The sequence below is a fragment of the Merops nubicus genome, unplaced genomic scaffold (assembly GCF_000691845.1).
Source record: "Merops nubicus isolate BGI_N331 unplaced genomic scaffold, ASM69184v1 scaffold1692, whole genome shotgun sequence".
In the NCBI taxonomy this organism is placed as follows: domain Eukaryota; kingdom Metazoa; phylum Chordata; class Aves; order Coraciiformes; family Meropidae; genus Merops; species Merops nubicus.
In genome coordinates, this window is record NW_008594041.1 from 58,281 (window position 1) to 81,266 (window position 22,986).

The following is a 22,986-nucleotide window of genomic DNA, read 5'->3' on the forward strand; positions in this document are numbered from 1 at the left end:
AATTTCAGCTATATATAAATAATTTAACCCAATGATTAGTGGACACATTGCACTCAATATTATTCATAACTTCTCAATATTATTCTCAATATTGGTATATATTCTTGGTACATATTCTGACTTTCTGTCAACAGATATGCTTCTGATGCTGATTTTTAAAAATTCTTGAAAGAGGAATGTAGTAATGAGTGCTTAATTGTATTGCTTATATTTTGCAACTTATTACACTGAAGTTTAAAAAACAGTGGTTTTCTTTAAAAAAAATATTTTTACTAATGAGTTTGAAAGCTGAGAATTTCAGAGAGCCTTTTACAGAAATGGAAGCAGAAGCAGCAGGGGAAAAATAAAATGTGGGTTTTTTAGCATTAATTAGGTAATTCTGTCTACATGACTATACATTTATAATTCCTGAATTCCCATTATATACTGTTAAAAATGCTGTTGATTGTTATGCAAAGCTTGATAAGGAAAACACTGTCTGTAACTACTGATTAGTCTGAAATATAATTGCTGTCCATTCTGTAGTAGTGAGTAGGCAACAAAGTGTCACCTACAACAAAGCCATATAACTTGCACAAACTTACAGAATCACACAAGTGAAGAACCTGCTTTTGAATTCCCAGCTTAACGGGTGTGTCTCTTAAATCCTTTGGTGAAAATCACTTGTCACTCCCAGCTTTTATTTCAAGTGCCAGTAGCTGTGTTACTCTCATAGTATTGCGCTTGCATAAAGGGACTGGAAAAAGTAGGGCTGCTTTTAGAACATAATTGCTCAAGTGATCTCTGAGTTCAGCCCAGGCGGCTGTTGTCTATCTGCTTTGACAATAATAATTGACACCAGTATAACTTCGTAGCTGGATGGGACATTGACATATCATGTCACTCTTCTTTTATCAGCTTCCACCCCCTTAAAAACTTCTAAGGCAGTGTCTTTTGATGAATAGTTACATATCTGTGTAAAAATAAGTTCTTCTATGCGCTAGTCTGCAAGTGGTGTTTCTCTTGGTTAGTGGGCAATTCCTGGAAGATAAAATTATTTTGAATTCTGTAGATACCTTTGACAGAGTTGAACACTAAAAATAACCTGGTTTGGCTTGCTTTTATCAGCTTTTGTATCACATGTTAAGAGATGAATAAGAGCTTGGCACTTTGTAAGTGTGTCTCTGGCGTTGTATTACATAATTTGTAATAGAGCTTTTAAAATAATTAGGATAACTAAACAACAGGGCTAATTCATGTCACTTTTTCAGAGTTATTCTTGGAATATGTCTTTTGAGGAGCAACTACTATGAGTTACTTGAAACGTTGTCTTGGATCTTTGGTGGTACTCAGAGGTTTTTAAATTAAATGAGACCCTAAAGTTTAAGACCATGCATTCAGAAGAGTTTTGTTGAGGACTTACTGTGCTAACAAAATAAATCTGTTTATATTTAGGTTACATGGTTGTCTGCAAAATCACAGTAGCAGGTTTTTACTGTAAACATGTTTTACTGAGTAAAACTGAATAACATTGGACTTAACATTTTTTTTATGGCATAGCAAGCCACTGCTGAAACAGCAGAAGGACACAACATTCGTGGAAACCCTGGAGGCACCAGTCTTTGGCACTTTGCTACAGTCTTGAATATAAACCTATACATAAACATCTGCTTATATACACCAAAAAAAAAAATCTCTGCATATGTAAATGATATCCGTTATAGTACTATAATGTGTTCATTTTCAACAGATTCTGTGTGCCAGGATTTCTTCGCATTATGGTTTGTATGTAACTTCCAAATATTTATGTTTTTTCTCGTATCTTATTTTGTGACAGGATGACGAAGTAGTACTTCAGTGTGTTGCCAGTACTCACAAAGAACAAAGGAAGTTTTGCTTGGCAGCTGAGGGACTTGGGAATCGTCTGTGCTTCTTGGAACCAACATCAGAAGCTAAAGTAAGAAGTCGATACTCTCAACTGCTGTAACCAATCAGTTAATGTTAATCTACTTATTATCCACAAATACATTCAATTGTGCTTTCTTGAATGTGATGTCAGCTGCACTTTTTTTGTGCTTTTCTTTCTGTGACTATAGCATGCAATTTCTTAGAGATTCTAAGTATACTTTGAGGCATAGCTGTTTACAGTCAAAAGCCACTATTTTTTAACTACCTAAAATAATTCCTGTAACTGAAATGCTTCATATTTTCAAGATTGTCCCCAGACGGCTAATAAGATTTAAGTTCCCTAAAAAACTTATTCCTATTACTGCTCTAGGTTGAAATATCTTGATATGCTGGATTGATAATTTTAGAAGCATTGTCACCTGTTAGTTACTGGCATTAAGTGTTGCGTCTGTGGTGAATGATCAGAAGGGAGAGTACAGGGAACACAGTTAAGGAATTGAAAAGTTATAAAGATGATAAGTTAAAAAAAAAAAAATAGAGGTCTGGGTCTGTGGGGGGAAAAGAAAGAAAATTGAGTAGTATGAGACTCTTGAGAGTCTTGAAACTTTAGATTTGTACTAGGCCAGCGTGTTAAGAATAAAGGCAAATGGAGGAGGAACTTCTCCTTCTCTTGTTTGTTCTCTCTGTATAGTTTTCTTTTTCTTTGTTTCATGTCTTTATTTCTTTTCTTGTTGATAATTTATTTCTCCTGATTTTTTTTTGTGGGATCTTTGTATATTTTCCCTTGAAATCTTGCCATGTGGTCCTATTTTTAGTCTGGGTATTATGACTACATTACATCCACAGTGTTTATTTATATATAGTCTCATATTTAAGTATGAGAGGTCCTTGTCATCTCTAAGGTGAAAATTTAAATTTTTTATACTAACCAAGAAATAGGAGAATCATTGAATGATGTGATTGTATTAATTCATTGCTGTATTTCTTGTTTTTAAAATGATACTTGGGAAGATCATGTATTTCAGAGCTAATAGTTTAGTGCAGGAAGGCCAACTTCTACCAATATCTAAGAAAAATATACCTCAGTAGTAACTGCAATATCCTAATGCATCTTTTAGTAGCAAAATTGTGAAGTAAACTTAAATGCCTGAAGGGAATTATAACTAATTAAGATTTCTATCCTAATGACAGAATGTCATAGCTTACATGTCTGGTAAAAATAAACATGGTAAATTAGTAATCTGTACCAGTTTATGTCCATGTTTAATACACTGCAGATCAGAAGCTGTGGGCAAAGAATTGGCTAGTAAGCATTATCACCTGCAAGAATTTAATGTAATGATAGCACCTGGAGGATTCCAGAAGGCTGAAGAGAGAAAAATAAGGTATATTCAGTGTTATGAGTGTGTTGATGGCAAGCTGGTAGCTCTACATGAAAGACCTGGTTTGGAAATAGTCTCAGAAATAAACATTTTCTTCTTGTAAAAAGAGCAGTTCTCAGGCTAGAACTGTCAATGATTTCTTCAGATTTACTTTTCGAATTTGTGTAGGTTTCCTTTATCGAAGTTGTCTTTTTGTTTATCTTCCTGTATATATAGACAAGACTCTGCAAAAGTGTGCTGGCAGATCTCCTAAAATCCTTACTGAATTTGAAGAAATATATATTCCAAATTCCTGCTTTCTTGTATCACAGATCTTATGTCTACTTATTTTGCTACACAAACCCACTTAAAGTAGTGCTTGCTCTGTGTATCTTTAAATGTCTGTAACATAAAACACTTTATTCCCCACTTGAATTTTTTTCTTTTTTTTGATGAATTTTAAAATGTTGTTGTCTTACTTCTGTATGTTCATTCCTACTTCCAGTAGCCAGAAGGGGGATAAACCCCTATGCCTATTGTTACTTTACAGCAGATTTCTAAAACCTTATCTGAGTACCTAAACAGATTTTGTGTTTAATTTCAGGATAAAGGTACCTGACATTAATATTTCCCCACCTTCTACCTGTAGCTCTCCACTCTTAGTATTCATATTTCATTAAATATCCTCTACTCACACCTTTATTTTTTTTATTTTGCGGGATTCCATTACAATACAACATTGCTCAGAGTTGTTGAAAAGAAGCATAGATTAGCAGATGATCGAGATTTTATTAAACCTTTCTTATCTGTGTAATTATTAAGAGTGTAAAATGGTCTGCCACACAAAGATTGTTAAATATTCAACTCATAAAACAGTATAATTTTTAGAAAGACCAGGAAACTAATGAAACTAGTGAACCTTGACAGACTCAACAGGATTTTTTTGTTTGTTTGGATTTTTTTTGTTGTTGTTATTTCATGGGAGTGGTTTGTTTGTTTGTTTGTTTGTTTTTAAGGAAGCAATCTAGATTAACTAAGAAGGTTATTTGCCACTTAGGTCATGTGCCAGCTACATAAATTACCTTTCACTGGTGTTTCTCAGGTCAGTGCAATTTTAAAAATAATTTGTTGCCATCCAACCAAAGAAATGGTTAAAGTGATTAGCTACTCTAAGCCATGGCTGGAAAAACCATTAATTTCATAGCTCTCAGTGTCAATATTAAATAAGCCTGCATGCTGCATAGGCTATGAAAAAGAATAAAAAGTAAAAGATTAATTCTGGTAACCAAAGATGTATGTTTCATACAAACTGTGACTAGGAGTACATTGTTTTAGAGTGTGTTTTTTATTAATACACTACTAAAGGTTCCACAATTTTCAAATAAAAATGCAGCTTTATGTGACACAAACCTATTGTCCAGTGAAACAGATGGAAAATCTTTTATTCAGTTGGTAGGTGTTGGAAGATACTGATTATACCATATTCAGTTGGGAGTGGGATTATGTGCCAGAGGTAGTCTAATGTTGATTAGAACTATATTACTAGCTATATCTTTTCCCAGAAAAAATTCCAATTTAGTTTCTTAATTTAATTTCCATGTTGAAAATGGAAAGATGTTATGAAGATTTTTTTTGTTATTTTTTTTGTTTTAAAATTCAGAAGTTCTTCAAGGACAGCGTGGCTTAATACATACTGAAAATGTCTTAATAAAATGGATGGTGCATAATCTGAAAGCTGCCACAGTATAGCAATGGAAAAATATCTAGGTTTTTTGTTTTATAATGATGGGTTTTTTTAATAATGATGTGTGTTATTTGCCTGGTAGGTGAAATTAAAAGCAGTAAAGTAACGGGTGAGGTATTATGCAGAAGCTTTGTTTACCTGACTGGGTCATTGGGAAGTACACACTACTTAATATGGTATAGATGTTTATGTTCGTAGCAATAAAATATTCTAAATAACACTTTCCAAACTCTACTAACAAATATGAGATGCAAAATCTAACGTAGCTTCTTTTGTAATTAATTTCACTGAGAAATGACATTATCTTTCTATGTCTGGTTATATGAGGGGCCTTGAGTGTATCCTATTAAAATGGGAAACTTCCAGTTATGATTTATGTGCACATGTGTGCATGTGTAAGGATGCTACATACATGCACACACATATATATGTATATTATGAGTTTACATAACAGAGTATGCTGTGTGTATTTGTATATGTACAGAGGTGCAGTTGACGTGTACTGAAAAAATCGGTATCCCTTAGTGGAGATGAATGATGACAAGTGTTCAAGTTTTTTCTTTTGCAGTTAATGAAATTATGAACTACTTAGTATCTGCAGTTATTTAGTCATGTAAAAAGTTCTAAGAGGTCACTTTACCTCAGTAATATATGTAAATACATAATCTCTGATGTATGCATTTTCAATGGCAAGTCTTTGGCTTTACAAGTCTGTTTGAAAACACACACATACATAAATTTAGTCTGAAGTGGAGATCGAAGAGTGGGAATTCCAAGACTGTACTTGATGAGCTTGCTATAAAGCCTTCACTTTAGCAAGTTTAGCAATCTCTTAATTGTACAGTTTCCCTTTTCACCATCCTAAAGCTCAGCGTTATCAAGATTTTAGTCTCTCCTGTCACATTAATTTTAAAAAGAAGTTGTAAGCATTTTAAAGCTCATTCATAGCCATCACCTATATCATAAATCAAAGAAGACTGAGTTGTTGAGGTTGGAAAAGACCAATGGAGATCATCCAGTCCAACCCCTCTTCTCATACTGGAGGCAGCTATAGCAGATTGCTCTGGACTCTGTCCAGTCAGGGTCTGAATGTCTCCAAGGATGGAGATTCCACAACCTCTCTGGAGAACCTGTTCCATCATTTACCATACTTTCAGTAAAAAAAGTTTCCTCCTCCTATTTAAACAGAATATCTTGTGTTTTGATGTGTGGCTTAACTCTTGTCCTCTCGCTGAGTACCTCTGCACAGAGCCTGGCTCTGTCTTCTTTGTACTTTCCTGTCACATACTTATATAAATTGAGGATTCCATTTGAGACTTTTTTCTTGGACCCATCTTTCCTTGGACACATCAATGCCAATAAATTGAAAAAAAAAGTCTGCTGTTCTTGAAGTGAATGTTAAGTTTCACATTTCAAAATCAGCAGACATATTGATCTAACAATGAGGTCTCCTAAAACAGTTTGTATTATTATACTGTAAGATTCTGAGTCTTTGCTGTGTAGTGACAACTATAAATACGTTCAAAATGTCAACCTTATACATCTATGAACATCATACACCTTCTCTTCTTTTTCATCAGTGACATTAGAGAGCAAAGTCAATGTTCATGGAGTAATTCTAAAAGACAGGAAAGCAATAATATGTAGAGAAAACCTTTTCATTTTTGAATCTGAAGATGTTTCATTTTACTGTGAGGAATACAGCTCTAGAACAAGTTATAAAAAATGGATTTATATTATTTTAATACGTAGAAATATCACGGATCTCAACAAAAAGAAATAACCATGAAATACATATTTAAAAGTCAAAATACATGTGTGTTCAAACACACTTCTCATCCTGTTTCACCTGCTCATCTAATTCATTCTTATACTGTTTACTTTATTTTTGCAGTATGTTCCTCCAGACCTTTGCATCTGCAATTTTGTCCTTGAACAGTCCCTCTCTGTCAGAGCCCTTCAGGAAATGCTGGCCAACACAGGGGATAATGCTAGTGAAGGGGTAAGTAAACTGACATCAAACAATATCAAAATTTCTGAATATGGATTATTCTCATTTCCTTCTTTGCTCCAGGATTTTCTAGGAAAGGGACCTCATGTCATAGCAGATTCTTCAGTTTTTCTGATTTTCTGGGATACCATTGCTCCACTACTATAGTTCTTTTTCTTTGGCATTGAGGAGCAGAAGCAGTTAGTCTTTTGAAATATTTACAAAACCCAGAAACTTCGTCTTCAGAGATCATTTATTGCCATTGGTCCAGAACTAGATACTGAAAAAGGAGTAAGAGAACCCTTCGACCAAGTCTGGCTTTTATGAACCTGAGGAGAGTATATGAGATATAAAACATTGCTATAAAAGCATTATTGTATTATAGTGCCATTTATTAATGGGGAAAGCAAAATAATCTTTTTAGCATGTAAATATTCTGTCTCATTTCACTGAGCTAAGAAAGTACTTCAAGTATTTAGACTTAATTTGATTTATCCTCACATGAAATTAACAGTTAGAAATTAAGTCCTATCAATGGGAAAAAAGTGACAAATTGAATCTATTTTAGATCAGATTAAAAAAATACAATATTTATTCTTTGTAAATGTGTAACCAAACTGCTTCAGTATAATTTCATGTTATTTGATCTGTTATAACAAACAAAAACTGTTGGATAGAGATAGTTATTTCAAAATTATCTTGTCTGGGTTTCTTAATCTTTTTTTATTTAGCACAAGCATACTTAGTGTATTGCTAACAGTATAGCATAATGTGACTTTGCAGTAAAGTGAAATGTTGTAACTATGCTTGCATTCTATTACTACTAAAATTATTACTAATAATTTCAGTTGAATTATCACTTAAAATCAAAAATACACTGACTGAAAGAGGACTTGCACACTAGAATGACCAGGATGCCAAAAAAACCCTGCTGTGCACTTTATTATACATTATTTATTGGTGACAAAGTTAAGAACCGTGTTTTTCATAGAACGTCTAAGCTGTTTGTTTGGCAAAAGGTGATTCTGTGGTTAAGTAAAAATTAAGTCTAATGCAAAATCCAGATACAGATTTGCATGTATTTTCAATGATCTGCATGAACAATGATCATTTTTCAGTGTTGCTAGTTATTGAGATGAGACAGACTTACCTCTCCTCCATGCACTAGTGTTTCTGGAAGAATACTTTTATAAGTTACACTTGCTGCTGCATCTATGAACTGCTTGTAAGTAGGTAATTTTCTTAAATTGACTGGTTCTATATACTTAGGTAGAGCTTGTGTTTCTCTGAAAGTAAATGAAATTAACCTGTGGTCTCCACTGAATTAGTCACTGCTCTGTTATATTTATGTCTACAAGTTTTAGGAGTTTAAAATAAAACGTGACACCATGTTTATAATTTTCTTCTATTCAGTGAACAACTGACATCTGAAAAAAACTTATAATGCATGGGAATGAAGTATTATTAACAAATTAGTATTAAATGAGACTTTACAATGTTTGTTTGTTGTGACAGATCCCCTAATTGCTTTCTGGCACCATGAAAACCACAAACCTTGTGTAAATACAGATCTTCTGCATTTCACTCTCAGAGTTAAATTTGGTAGTAGTCACATATATCTCTTAAAGTTAAGTAAACTCTTGAATTTATTGTGTGCAACCTTGGTGCATTTATGTTTACCATACCTCTCAGGTTCTTGCTGCCTGATCAGATAAACTTGCTACTATCTTCTAGGATGCTGTGCTTTAATTGGTTTCCCAGCATAGTCTAAAAACCTGAGACTTAAGTTGAGTGCTTTGACCCTAATTCTCCAGTTTCAACTGAATTGAATTGAACTTTTATTCCCTTATGAACAGAGCATGATAAAACTATAAATAGGCTTTACCTATTTTACGAGATGAAATGGCAACTAATTATGATGCAAATAATCTGCAGAGCTTCTATCTCTAGCGTTAGTTTTCATTTTTACGTAGAACCAGAAAACTAATATTTTCTTTGAGTTGTAATTTTTCTTCAATTGTATTTACACACAGAGTTAAGACTGTCGCATTAAGTAAAAGGAGAAATGGATGACTGAGGAAGAAACCAAATATAAAACCACATTTTAGTACAATGCTAAAAAATACAGTAGAATAATATGTGGGAGGAGGACAATTTTATGATTTAAGTAAACATTGTAGAAGGGAGAATCAAACGGGTGTTTTATTTACCTGAAGCTAGTTTTTTGAATGTTATATCCATTTATGCAGAAGTGATGTATTAAAAATGTGTATTAGTTTTCTAAAGTATAGAATGGCTATAGAACAATATTTTTTTGTATTCTTTCTCTTGAATTATGAATTGCCATTCATTCTGCTGTCTCTTCGTTGTTCTGCAACAATTCACCATTTTAAGACACTTTTCAGTATTATCCATTTGTAAACCAGATACATCAAAGCACTAGTTAAGCATTTTATACTCAACAATGAGTCTTGTTTTTCAAAACAAATCTAAGTAGTGTAACTACTACACTAGTTACAGTAGTTATAATGCCATCTTCAGTATGGTATTACTGAAGGGATAGGCATGACCTACCTTTCATTCTATTAAAGAATAATAATTTTCCTTCTCAGTAAGCCTATTTCTTTTGTGATTTATGTGTGGAAATCATATCAGTTCAATTAGTATATATATATTCAGGACATGTAGCACCAAGTTATGTGAACCATATTCATATAGAAACGTATGTGTGCATGCACAGAGGGAGCATTCTGTCAGTTTTATGCTCTTTTAATACTCTTAGACACAGTTCAGTAGACTAAAATCATAAGATGCATTTTGTATTATAAACAATGGGTAGTGGCCGTAAGTCTACAGGAATGTAGTTTACAATAACCTACAGAAAGCCTCTGAATATGCCCTAAGGTATTGTACACATTGTGAAGATATTGTATACACTGTACACTGTTTGCATGCTATGTTTGTTGGAATAAAGATATTTCTAGTGAGAAGTCTTCTTACCTGTTGAGAGAAATGTTGCAGATTCATATTTAATACTCAGATTTTGGTAGTGGTAGTCCAGTAGGCCTTCATGAGTTTGTTGTTTCAAATGCATGAAAATAATGATTTTATTATGTTATTTACAAATAAAAAAAATTCTTTCATAGTACAGTATTAAAATTAAACTATGGTAGTAACTGACACATCAGCATAAATAGCAGAACAGAGTGACTTTCTGTGTTGAGAAATTATTGAGTATATCTCAGGAATCAATTTTGTACCAAACTGGGAAAGCATTTGATTCACAGATGTTAATTTTTTTCCTTCATTTTTACTTTTTGAGAAGTAGAAGAACACTTAGGGGACTTAGCAGCAGGGATCACCACAGCCTACTGGTTTATTCTGCATTGCAGATCTTTAACTGGCCCGTGTCGTGGCACAGCTCGAGGAAGCTGGACTTCGGCCCTGTCACCTCCAGTCTTGCAATGTTGGCCTTTGCATGCAGAATTTGCAGACCTCATTGTTATTCACCTCTTGTTTTCCATTGTTTTCTCCAGTTTAAAGTATAATTTTTGATTTTTTTTCAATTACTTTGCTTTCTAAAAAGTTGAACTCTTGATGAAAAGAGTATTTGCTTAGGGAAAGTAAGATTGATTTAAACACTGCTAGGACTTCTAAGCAATAACACAATTTTTAGTATTTCCAAAGGCTTAGCCAAAAGATTTTATCTGATGTTACTAGTAATATATGAATATTTATATTTGGGATTGGCAGTAGAGGATAAATAATCTCTTTGGTAAAAATTGTTGCTTTAGGAGCAATGGAATATAAAAAACTCTATGTTGTCTGTTGTGCCATATTTATATCAAAACTGCCTTGCCCTGTCTTTATTTTGAATTTTTCCGTTGTGGAAATTGTAAGACAAACACAGCAGTCTACATAAACACTAAGAATGAAACAAAAAAAATGAAAACCTGAACAATAGTGCAGGAAGCTTTCTGGGCCACAGGGATTTGTTACATTTGGAGAAGGTGGATTCTTAATCAGCTTTTGCCAACAAGCTGTTGGTAAAAGTGGATGGGTTATTTTTTAAGTTACCATTAACTGATTCTCTTTTGAGATATATGTCATAACTAACATTCAAATTAAATGTTTTGTATTATGAGGCACTATCTTTAGCTGCATGAAAGCAAATTGATATGATAATATGTAATTTCTAAATTAGATTTCAGAAAAATCTATTTTTCAGACAAATAATACTAAATGTTTTCTTTTAATAATTGTTATAGATCTACATAAAAATCACAGCATGAAATGTAGGAATGCACATCTTCAAACATTCATTTACAGTCTGTTCTCAATACAAAGGCATTGCTAAGAATAGAATTTGTCCTTATGTAATTAATATTAATCTTTTATTGTTTCCATCAGTCTATCATTCCATTGAATTCTTTGTTTTCCATATTAAATTTAATTTGGAATAGAGTTCTGCTGTTAGTTTCAGATTTTTCTAGAGGAATAACATTGCTTATTTGATTTTGGAGGTGTGTTATGTTTCGGTTTTGATTTGTTTTGTTTTTAAGGAGTCACCGCTAAAATTATAAGTGATTTACTGAAAAGCTTTCAGTGAAAAGTATAACATAAGGTGTTTTCTTGCTTGTTCTCAGTATGCGTGTATTTCTTACAAACTGATTCCAAGTAATTTTCTTTTTACAACTTGTCTGTAATTACAGTTGATTTTGCTGTTAAGTTTTTCCTTGTTAATTAAAATAAAAGTTGTAGTGTGTTAAAGTATTATATACACTGTTACATGATGGTTTTTTGCTTTTCTACCCCAGGTAGTGATAAGTTCCTGCAGGATATATTATTAAAACCATTTTTTATGCATGACACATTTTGGAGGAGCTCTTGGAATTTTTAAATTTATTGTTTCTGATCAGCCTTTTATAATGATATGTAAAAATATATGTTCTCTGAATGACCAGTGTTAACCATCTTATACATGTCTACAATTTTTTCCAATAATCTTGACACATTTCCTATGGAAGTCCAAACATCTTTATTCAGGAGTTTAATTTTTTTTCTAGTTTGTTACTGGGCATACTGAGAAATTTTACAAATTTATATGGATCATACTGTGAAAGAGATTATACATAGTACTCATACAATTCTGATAAAATTCTCAAAAAAATTTATTACATAAAACAACATAAGACTGTCTACAATCTGTTAACAGGAGTAAGTTCCAGTGTAAACAGGTCCCAAATGCCTATTAGTTAATGTCTTCGTTATTAGCTGGAAAAAACAGAAGTAGAATTTTTACTTTATTGCAGTTGTAATAAAAGACCTTTTCTGAATTGCTTTTACATTTTTATTCCTTCTGTTTGGACAACTAACATTTGATTTCAGTTCCTCTAAGATGGTGTTCTGCAGAACACAAGTACATAGCTTGTAAACTTACTGACCGAACTGGGAGCTCATCTAATGTATTGTTCATAGAGTGCAGAATGATTTGCCAACATATGTATAACCATTATTTGAGTTCCTGGAACTGCCTTGCACTATCTTTATCCCTTCCAAATGTGTCCAAGGAGAAAAAGTGACCTTAAAGGCAGTCCTTACTAGCAGGATGTTATGTACTAGAGGTGATTGCTGTTCTAAAGTCATATTTTTGGGGAATCATCTTTCATATTTAATGTAAATATTCCAGAAACACAAAGACCATAAAGTAAATGCTCTTTCAAATGGGAAGAAAAAAACCAACCCTGTGCACGAGAACAATTTTCAAATGATTGTATGAAAAGTTAAATATTCTTAAATCAGCAGTTTGAAGATTGTTATCAGGATCCTGTTGTTAGACCTTTTTTTTTTCCTCAAGACTTACCAGATTCAAATGTTATGATCTGGACTGAGAAAAAAACAGTGAAGGAGAATGTTGCCTACCATATTCTAATTAGTATTAACATTAATAATTATATCCATAATTTTGCAAAATTTGGATGTCACTTTCCTAAAAGAAAAAAAAATTATACAAACTGCGATCAAGGCTATAACTAAAAAATCCCCAAAACAATCTTAGTTTCAGAGGAAAGCATCATAAAAAAAAAAAAAATAAAAGACCTTAATTTCTTAGTTATATTATTTATTTGTTTGTATAACTTTCTTATTTATAAATAGCTTGGAAATAAGGTGTTGATGCAGAAAAAGATAGAGGGAAGCAGGCTTGATATCCTATAAAGCTTGTTGTCTGTCATTCCATAGGTAACTTTCACATTAAGATTCTTCCCTTGAAATTTATTTTTTTCTGGTCACCAATAGGAGCTATATGTGTTAAATTCTCTGAAGGAAGCACATGGAAAATCCAGTTTTGCCTCTCCCTGACCTTGTAATAAATTTTCATATTCAAAATGAATAAATGTGTTTCATTGAAATTACAGCTGCAGTTGCTTGAATGAATCTGTCAAATGTTTTAGACAACATTAATCCTAGCAAGTACCTATCCTTAGTATGTGCTTAAACTATTCTGGGAAACAGATGCATTTTTCCTCTTTTAGATTTCAGTTTATGTGTATATGTACTTATTTAATTTTTTTTTTTTAATGCTTCTGAGAAGTTTATAAGAAAGGTAAGTAGTATCTTATTTAATTTAAAACATTTTTTTTAAATGCTTAATGGTAATAAAAATTAGGTTGGAATAAGATTGTCTGGGTAAGAACAATGTTTATTCCTTTGACATGTGTTTGGCTATTGCTGTAGCTGATTCATTACTATGATTTTTGCCTAACATACGAATTTCATCATTTGCTTGAATATTTGCACTTATTATATGAACTGTAGTAGCTGTTCATGTGGTTAGACAATTCTGATCGCAGTCCATGCAGCACAGTGAAGTTCTGACTCTGTCGTGTTCTGTAGGCAGCACAAGGGGCTGGTCACAGGACCCTGCTGTATGGCCACGCGATACTACTTCGACATTCGTTTAGTGAAATGGTAAGTGAAAAAGGACTTGCACAGAGTGAGTAACATGAAACTCAAATAAATAGTTTTTTTAAAACCAAAATAAAAAATACATACATTTGGAAGAATGTTATTTCTAAGATCTATGCTGTACTAGGTAAAAAAAGAAATTTTGAAAGAATAGCTTATGGTATCTCAACACAACGGAAGTGGCCCTTGCATTTTAAATTTAGATTCTTCAATCCATTTCACTCAGAAATGTAGCTGAAAAGCTCCTTTAGCCATGGGTTATTTCTTTGTCTTGAAGGAATCTATTTTAATGATTATTCCATTAGCAAACTACTGCTATCACAAATAAATTTATTAGCATATGTGTTATATTTTGCATCATATTTTATGAGATATGATGTTCCTCATAGTTCCCAGAGACGATGCCCACAGACACACTATCTTCGGACTGCCTTATATAAATTTAGTTTCGTTACATTGTGCGACTGGAAAATTTTAACTGTTCTGGATCTTTGACTTATTCTGGCCCAAGCAAATATACCTAATAGGAGGTTGAAGAGATGAGAACTCAAGAAAACATCTTCCCTTCATTTTCCTGTACTGCACAGGCTGATAGTAAGATTAGGTAATGTGAATTTATTTTTTTTTTGCATGTGTGTTAATGGATACTGTTGGTTTTTTTTGTTACACAGTATTTGACGTGTTTAACATCATCAAGATCCCAAACAGATAAACTTGCATTTGATGTGGGACTACGAGAAAATGCAGCAGGTATGACACATTATTTTTGAAAGAAAATATGTCATATATTTCTGTTTTCAGGAGAGGCATTGAAGCTTATGAATGTCATGTTTATTGTTCATTAGAAATAAGATATCTGAAAGCAAATGATGACTGTCACTACTGACAATGTTCAGTAAATTAACTGACTTTGTGGAAGATTGTGAGAGTGCCTTGCACTTAAACTTGCCTTGCAATTAAACTGAGTTACTGCAACTCCAATAACACTGGCCACAATGGTCAAAGTAAAAATTTTCATTGAATAAAATAAATTTGATGCATTTGTATGGTTTGGCACTTTGAGTAGAATTAGAGGACAGAAAAGACATATATTGGTGCAGTTGCAATACACATTGTAACCATTCAACAGAAGAAGTATGCAATTTAACAGTGCAGTAAAACAGGAAAAATGTAATGAGCACATTGCTACAAGAGCGGAAGAAAAATAAAAGCATAAACTGGAGCACAATAATAAAAGGACAGAGTGGATGAGATGTGACACAAACAAGAAAAGATGAGAAAGCTTTAAAATCTAATTAATAGTTTTCTGGGAGTACTGCCAGTAACAGAGTTGCTGACAGAAATATAGTAAAAAAAAAAATTATGCTTCCATGAAATCACACATAGATCATGAGATGTCACTGGTAGCTATGTTAAATGAATTTAAAAGCAACTCAGCTACAGAGGTCCACAAATAGGTTTACATTCTGCTGTATCATAGTGTTAATGATTACTGAAAGTGATGAGTACTCATCAGAAAGCAGCAGGTCACTCTGCAGTACCCAGGCCCAAACATACACCTTGAAGGGAAAATCTAATTACCTCTGTACACACCTCATTAATGTGAAACTTCAAATGAAGAAATGCCAGCTGTCTTAATATAAACTTCTGCTTTCTAATGCTTTTTTTTTTCCCAATATTTAAAAATAAATTAAAATCAAAATTTATTGATGATGGAGAGGCACTGCCTATGTAGGTGTTAAAATGTTTATGCACTGTGAACTTTGAGAATTCTTTTTCAGGTGATTCTGATTATCTACATGACCTGTTTTGAATGAGTGAAGTTTGTCTTTCACCTGTTTGTCACCATACAGAAGATGGTCTCAGACAGATATTAGTAGCCTGTTACTTGGTTATATCTTTAGTTACTGCCTTATATGGAGATAATTTTCTTTAGGCATGTTGATAAAAGGAATATATGTGTTCTATCCCTCTGAAAACAGTTTCAGTGAAATTTGTCTTTATAATTTTACAGGGTTTTTTTTCAGAATTATAGTGCATGTGTCTGCTTGTGACCATGAGGTTTTGTAACAAGGTCTCATATTGCCATTTGCTTCATTGTACATATACAAAAAGACTCTTGTACAGTTAGGCAGGGCATAAAAAGCAACTCAGAAAAGGAATGTTGACTTGTGTTTCTGCGGAGATGATTTTCATAACTACTGCATGCTTGTTCTCCTCATACACTTAACCACATAATATCACTTCCCCTTGCCCTACTCCCACACCCATGAAACTGTCCTGTTGAATCAATTTGAGCTTCAGGGAATATTCTTCACCGAGCAGGTACTGAGTGAAAAGACACCGGATATTTTGAATTATTATCTTTTAAAGATTTAGCACTTTACACTCTTAGGGATGTAACTTTTATTTATAATCTTCTTTATAATTAGTTTCATAACCAAATTTTGTTTACAGAGGATTTACATGAAATTTCTTAGTTGATCAAATAGATTTGTATGCTTTGTCTTATGCTACCAATTCTGCCTTTGTTTATTTTTCTCCCACTTTTCATTGTCGTGAAGGGTGTGAAATTGTGGAATGAATTAGGTAATCTCCGCAGAATTTGGGGGGGGGAGGGGCAGGGGAGATTGAGAGTGTGCAAAGTAATTAGGAATCTTATATTTACTGTGTAGGAAATATTCTGTGGTTCTCACCCTTAGACTTGTCTATCCTGTAGTCATATGGTCTGTAGTGCTAATGGAACTGCTCCCAGAACTGACAGTTGTGGTGTAGCAATACTGTAAAGTTGTGGAGTATTTGTTTCAAAATTCTGTATTCTACAACATAAATGTAGTTTAGAGTGGAAATGATACATGAGATTGTAAATTAAATATTAATATTAAGTGAAAGAAGACACAAAAGGTGATAATTAAGACTGAGGTAGCTGTCAGCAATTTACTGGAAGTGAGAGCCTTGAAGGGAGGGCAGTTCTGAGCAGTCTTTTGCAAGTGGTTGGTTGTTTTAAATAAACGTGAAAAAATAATTATCAGGTTCTGTGATGACAAAGATTCAGTGACCAAAAGTTTCCAGGGAAAAGAAAAAAATTCAAGTGGGTTGAAAAGAGGAATGAGGTGGGTTTATAAGGTGAATGTCTTATAGAGTATAATTCTTTATTATGCTATTTCAAAGTTGTATAAAAATATACTTAAATTTCTTGGGACTTCTCTGTTTTGTATATCCTTGATAAGCATCTCTGTCCTTTAGGAGAGGCGTGCTGGTGGACGATACACCCTGCTTCTAAACAAAGGTCAGAAGGAGAAAAAGTTCGAATAGGTGATGATCTTATCCTGGTCAGTGTGTCCTCTGAAAGATACCTGGTAGGTTGGTTTGTTTAGCAAGTGGTGGAAAATACAAAGTACCATGAAGTTTTGAAGAAAATGATTGAGATTCCTATGAATGAAATCTTTCCTAATCTGGGAAATATGCCTGGATGTAATGCACCGTTTCTTTCACAGTGAAGGGGTTTCTCCATGTCTTTATCCCGAACTGTACTTTTTACCCAGTGAAGAGTTAATTTTAAAAGCAAGTTACTACTACTTCTTAAAGAATATTGATATATTTATTTTATTATATACTTCTATTCTGTAGAAAAATGAATATACAAAATATTTTTAAGTGCATAATTTTCACTTTTTCCTGTTGTTGTTGTCTTATTTAGCATCTATCCATGTCAAATGGAAGTATTCAGGTGGATGCCTCCTTTATGCAGACACTATGGAACGTACATCCTACATGCTCAGGAAGCAGTATTACAGAAGGTTTGTAATTTTGTTTATTTAGAAATGTATATACTTCAGATGACCTTTTATTTCTTTTTATAAAGAGTGAAAATGAAAAAAATCCTACCCTCAGAACATCAAAGAGCTTAATGAAAATAAGGAAAATGAGCATAGGAGAGAATAACAGAAGGGAAAACTGAGAAATACAGATACATCAATTAGATTAACTGAAAAAAGCTAAATAAGTGCTGTAACTTTAGAATAGCAATGCATAATAAACTGCATGGGAAATGAAGACTGACAGAGCAATGAAGAGTTTGTTGTCTTCATTTTAATTCTGCAGAGTAGGAGCTGCAGAATAACTAAAGCCAGAAAATGTGGATTTTTGTATAGGATTTTCAATCACCCTATAAAGGAGGAAACAGAAGAGAGATAAAGGTTCATGCAGAAAGGAAAGCAGGTTTCTCATAATTCCTATTTCAGTCTCTTAGTTGTGTTTTTTAAGTATGTTTCCTCAATTTTCTTTCTGGATCTCATAGCCATGATTCCTTATTTGTCTCTCTGTAATAGGCAATGAAAATGAGCTGTCTTAATGTCTCTTAAGCAGTCTTAAACCCCAGACCACAGGGTCAGGATTTCTTTCTAGGTACTTGACTGCACTTTACAACCATGTTTGAGAAGCATCATCTTATTTTGTTTGAGAAATGTCTTGTTCTGGAATGAAAGGCTCTTCCACTCAATATGGCTCCTTATTTCAATGCCATGCTGTTATTAACATTGTCATAACAAACATTGTACTTCACCTCTGCTGTTCTCTATTTGAAGTATTAGCCCTCCATGTTTGTGAATGGTAAATGTCTTTAAGTCAGGATCTTTTTTTATCCAAATGGCCCTAAAACTAATCACTTATGATATAATTATATACAAGATCACAGGGGAAAATGGAGCTATAAGGGACCTGAAAGAGACATTGCATTTCCCTGGGATCTGCTATGCTAAGTCTTGATGGAAGCAGATTTACCCTGGTGCTAAAGACTAACAGTCACTAGGCTTATCTGGACTATGGTCAGCTCCTTCTAATCCAAAGTCTTTTAAATCAGCATCCCACAGTTTTTCTGTGCACTGGTCCACAAGAAACTTGTCTCAGAGTGCTTGTAGGTTTTCATTTTAAGAGCATAGGGGATAGAGATTTTCCTTGTAATACTTTCTGATAATAGAAGTGTAGTGTGCTGGAGCCATATATTTATAAATGGCTGTCTGGTCCCCTACCATCCTTGGCTGGGTCATAAACAGAACAGAGGTTAACTCTGGAAAAGTCCCTGTATTCCAAGTTTCATGGAAAAACAAAATCACACAAACAGAAAAGCCATCCTGTAGCAAAATTAAAAACATGTAAGAGATGACAGATGTAATGAGCTACACAGAGAGATCATGGAAGATTGGTGGTATATTTTAGATTTCTGTAATAGCAGGGTTTTGGCAGATAAATTTCTTAAGTTCTTACAGAATCATAAGGTGATTGAGGTTTGAAGGGATCTGGACCAATCCCCTGCTCAAGCAGGCCTAGAACAGGTTGCCTGGGACTAAGTCTAGTCAGCTTTTGAGTATCTCCAAGGAGGGAAACTCCTCATTATCTCTGGGCACCCTCACAGTGAAAAAGTGTTTCCTGATGTTCAGATGGACACTCGTGTGTTTCAGTGTGTGCCCCTTGTCTCTAGTCCTGTCACTGGGCACCACTGAAGAGACCCTGCCTCTGTCCTCTTTACATTGATGGCAATTCCCCAGAGACTTCCCTTCTCTAGGTCAGTCACATTCTGTCAGCCTTTATTCATGTGTGAGATGCACTCACATCTTAGTGGTCCTCTGCTGTACTTGAAACCCTTGCACTGTGTAGCTCAGAACTAGACACATAATCCAGAATTGCATAATATGAATTAAAAAAAAAAAAATTAAAAAAAATAAGGTGGAGTAAGCAGAGAAGTAAGTTTTCTGTGCGTCAGATTTTTTTTCCCAGCTGCTTAAGTTTATTTGTATATATAATTCTCAGAATGGTTTACATGAGGGATGATCATATGTCAAAAGACTTAGCACCCTCAAGTTGAATGGACAGACTGAGAAAGTGGGAATTCCTGAGTCTAAAATTGAACTGGGAGTCAGGCAACATATTTGTGATTTTTGAAGTACTTTTGATGAAACATAAATATTGGGAAAATTTGGGGTTTTTTTGCATTCTTTCTTTGCTTTGGCCTTTGTGTTAATTGACAACAGGATAATTGCCAGTTACTGTTTCCTAATCTATAAATTTACAGTGAATAGGCTGCACAGTGTGACAGTTTCCTTCTACCCTTCCTCCTTTATGTGTATTTGTTCTTTTAAAAGGCATTAATTTCACTTACAAGGTCAGAACAGTTTGGACTGAGGGTTTGATGAATCATTCTCCGCCTACACAATTTTTTTTTCTTTCTGTTTTCTGTAAGGCAAAGTGTCTGGGTTTGACCTGTCGTCTTTGTGTTAAGTGGGTTGGAAAGTTAGCTTCCATTAAACTTAATTTTCAGAACTGCTAAGTGTTTTTCCGTCCTCTGTCTCTTGCTGCTGCCGTGTGCTTTTGATATAAACCATAAATGTCAGAACAAATTTATGAACTCACAAAATTATTTTGTAATGAGAACATTTAAATTTTATTACAAGTGAGGAAACTCTGGTATTATATATTTGATCTGACTCTTACCAAAAGCATTCACTTTTCAAAACAGTAACTGCTAATAAAGAATATTAATTTCCCTTTTCTGCCCCAGAATCCTAATTCGATTGCTAAATACTAGAGATTGCTTTCTTTTTGTCTCCATTTTCAGGAGAAACATTTTTTAACTGAAAAAGATACTACAAAACATGTTGGCATACTCAATTTCTCCCTCTGGTTTAATTTCAGTTATGAGTGAAAATTTGGAAAGCAGATTTCACCTAGGTCTTTTGAATTATTATTTTTTTTAATTTTGAAGGTGTTATTTTCATACTCCCAATGTTTGATCTAATGAGTAAATGTGCTGCTTCTACAGGATATCTTCTTGGTGGGCATGTACTACGTTTTTTCCATGGCCATGATGAGTGTTTGACAATTCCATCTACTGATCAGAATGATTCACAGCACAGGTGAGTGGTGGTGCATATTTATACATTTCCTTCTCTCAGGAAAGAAGGAGATTGTTGTTTGTCAGTTGAATTTGAGTAAAAATGTCTCCTAAACAAAGAGAAAATCCAAACTGAATGTCAGAAAACTTCACTTAGAGGTTTTTAATTGTTTGATGATGATACAGTGTGTTAAAATTGAGGATTTGGAGTTGTCTTATCTTTTGGATTTGTGAGCTGTATAATTCATGTAAGGCCGAGTTTGTACGTTGTAGTTGTAGGAGTTAATGTTTACATTATAAAAAATGAGTACATGAAAAAAATCTCAACAGCAATAGGAACAGGAGAAAGAGCTGTAGAAGACAGTTGTGTTTATTTCCATCTCTTTGTTTAATTAGTTGTGTCTGTTCCATCAGAACCATGTGCCGTGTGACCAGGTGGGTGATTTGCTCGGCCTGGCGGCAGAGCTGAAAGAGGAAGTGGAGAGGTTAAGGCGTATCAGGGAGTGCGAGAGGGAGACAGGCTGGTGGAGCCGCACCCTGAGGCGAAGGCAGCAGATGGAGGCCTCAGGAGAGCCAGAGGATCCCCGGCCCTCTTGCCACTGGTCCCTCGCCTTCCCAGGGGCCTTTATGCAACAGGTGTGGGGCACTGGAACCTGAGGGCAAGGCATATGAGGATGTGGGTGAAAGTCCATCTAGGGGGTTGCCCAAGGCAAGTCAGTCAGCCCCGTGTGTTAGGACAGCTTCTGTTAAGAGAAAAAGGAGGGAAGTCATTGTAGGCAATTCCCTAGTGAGGGGAATGGAGGGCCTCATGTGCCAACCGGATCCATCCCATCGGGAAGTCTGCTGCCTTCCTGGGCCTGGTTTAGAGACATTCCCAGGCAACTCCCTGGCCTGGTACGGCTCTAGGACTATTAACCCCTACTGGTTATGCAGGTTGGCAGCGATGGGGTTGTGGACAGAAGCCCTAAAGCAATCAAAAAGGACTTGAGGGTACTGGGGCAATTCATTAAAAGGCTGGGTGCTCAGCTGGTGTTCTCCTCAATCGCTTCAGTGGCAGGGAAAAAATACTGAAAGGAACAAGAAAGAATGTCTGATCAACATGTGGCTCAGAGGTTTGTGCCACCGGAGGAATTTGACCTTTTTTTGATCACAGTTTTTACACAACACTGGGCCTGCTGGTGACAGATGGAGTTCCATTGTCTCAAAGGGGGAAAAGGATTCTTGCTCATGAGTTAGCAGGGCTCACTGAGAGGGCTTTAAACTAGGTTTGAAGGGGGAAAGGGATAAAACCAAGCTTGCTAGAGATGAGCCTATGGGTGAAATGCCAGTATTTGAGGTGAAATTGTTAGCCCTGCTCAAGTGCACCTACACCAATACATGGCAACAAACAGGAGGAGCTGGAAGCCATTGTGCAGCAGAATAGCTATTTTGCCATCATAGAAACGTGATGGGATGACTTGTACAGCTGGAGTGGTGCAATGGATGGCTATAAGCTCTTCAGAAGGGATAGGCAGGGAAGGAGAGGCAGTGGGGTAGTTTTGTATGTTAGGGAGTGTCTTGACTGTGTAGAGCTCAACGACTGGGATAGTAAGGTTGAATGCTTATGGGTAAGGATGAAGGGGAAAGCCAACAACGCAGATATCCTGGTGGGAGTCTGTTATAGATCACCCAACCAGGATGAAGAGGGAGATGAAGCATTCCACAAGTAGCTGGGGAAGTCTCAAAATCACAAGCCCTTGTTCTTGTGGGGGACTTCAACATGCCAGACATCTGCTGGAAATACAGGACAGCAGAGAAGAAATAGTCTAGGAGGTTCCTGGAGCATGTGGAAGACAGGTTCCTGTCACAGCTGGTAAGTGAACCCACCAAGGGAGGTGCCTCACTAGACCTGCTGTTTACAAATAGAGGAGGACTGGTGGGTGACGTAGTGGTAGGAGGCCATCTTGATCTTAGTGACCATGAAATGAAAGAGTTTGCAATTCTTGGCGAAGTACAGAGAAGGGTCAGCAGAACCAATACCATGTCCTTTTGGGGGGCAGACTTTGGCCTCTTCAGGGCACTGGTCAGGTGAGTTCCTTGGGAGACTGTCCTAAAGGGCAAAGGGGTCCAGGAAGGCTGGACACTCTTCAAGAAAAAAGTCTTAGAGACA

The 22,986-nt window shown here is 34.9% G+C and overlaps 1 protein-coding gene across 1 annotated transcript in view; it reads left to right on the forward strand.

The window, feature by feature from the left end:
* Positions 1-22,986, forward strand: part of LOC103768445 (ryanodine receptor 3-like) — a gene marked incomplete at its 3' end in the record, with an annotated part of 119,186 nt that overhangs the window by 48,764 nt on the left and 47,436 nt on the right. Inside the window, 7 exon segments of the mRNA XM_008935588.1 lie at positions 1,817-1,936; positions 6,887-6,994; positions 13,877-13,951; positions 14,620-14,698; positions 17,195-17,307; positions 17,649-17,748; positions 20,766-20,859. Of these exon segments, the coding sequence (XP_008933836.1) occupies positions 1,817-1,936; positions 6,887-6,994; positions 13,877-13,951; positions 14,620-14,698; positions 17,195-17,307; positions 17,649-17,748; positions 20,766-20,859 (689 nt within the window).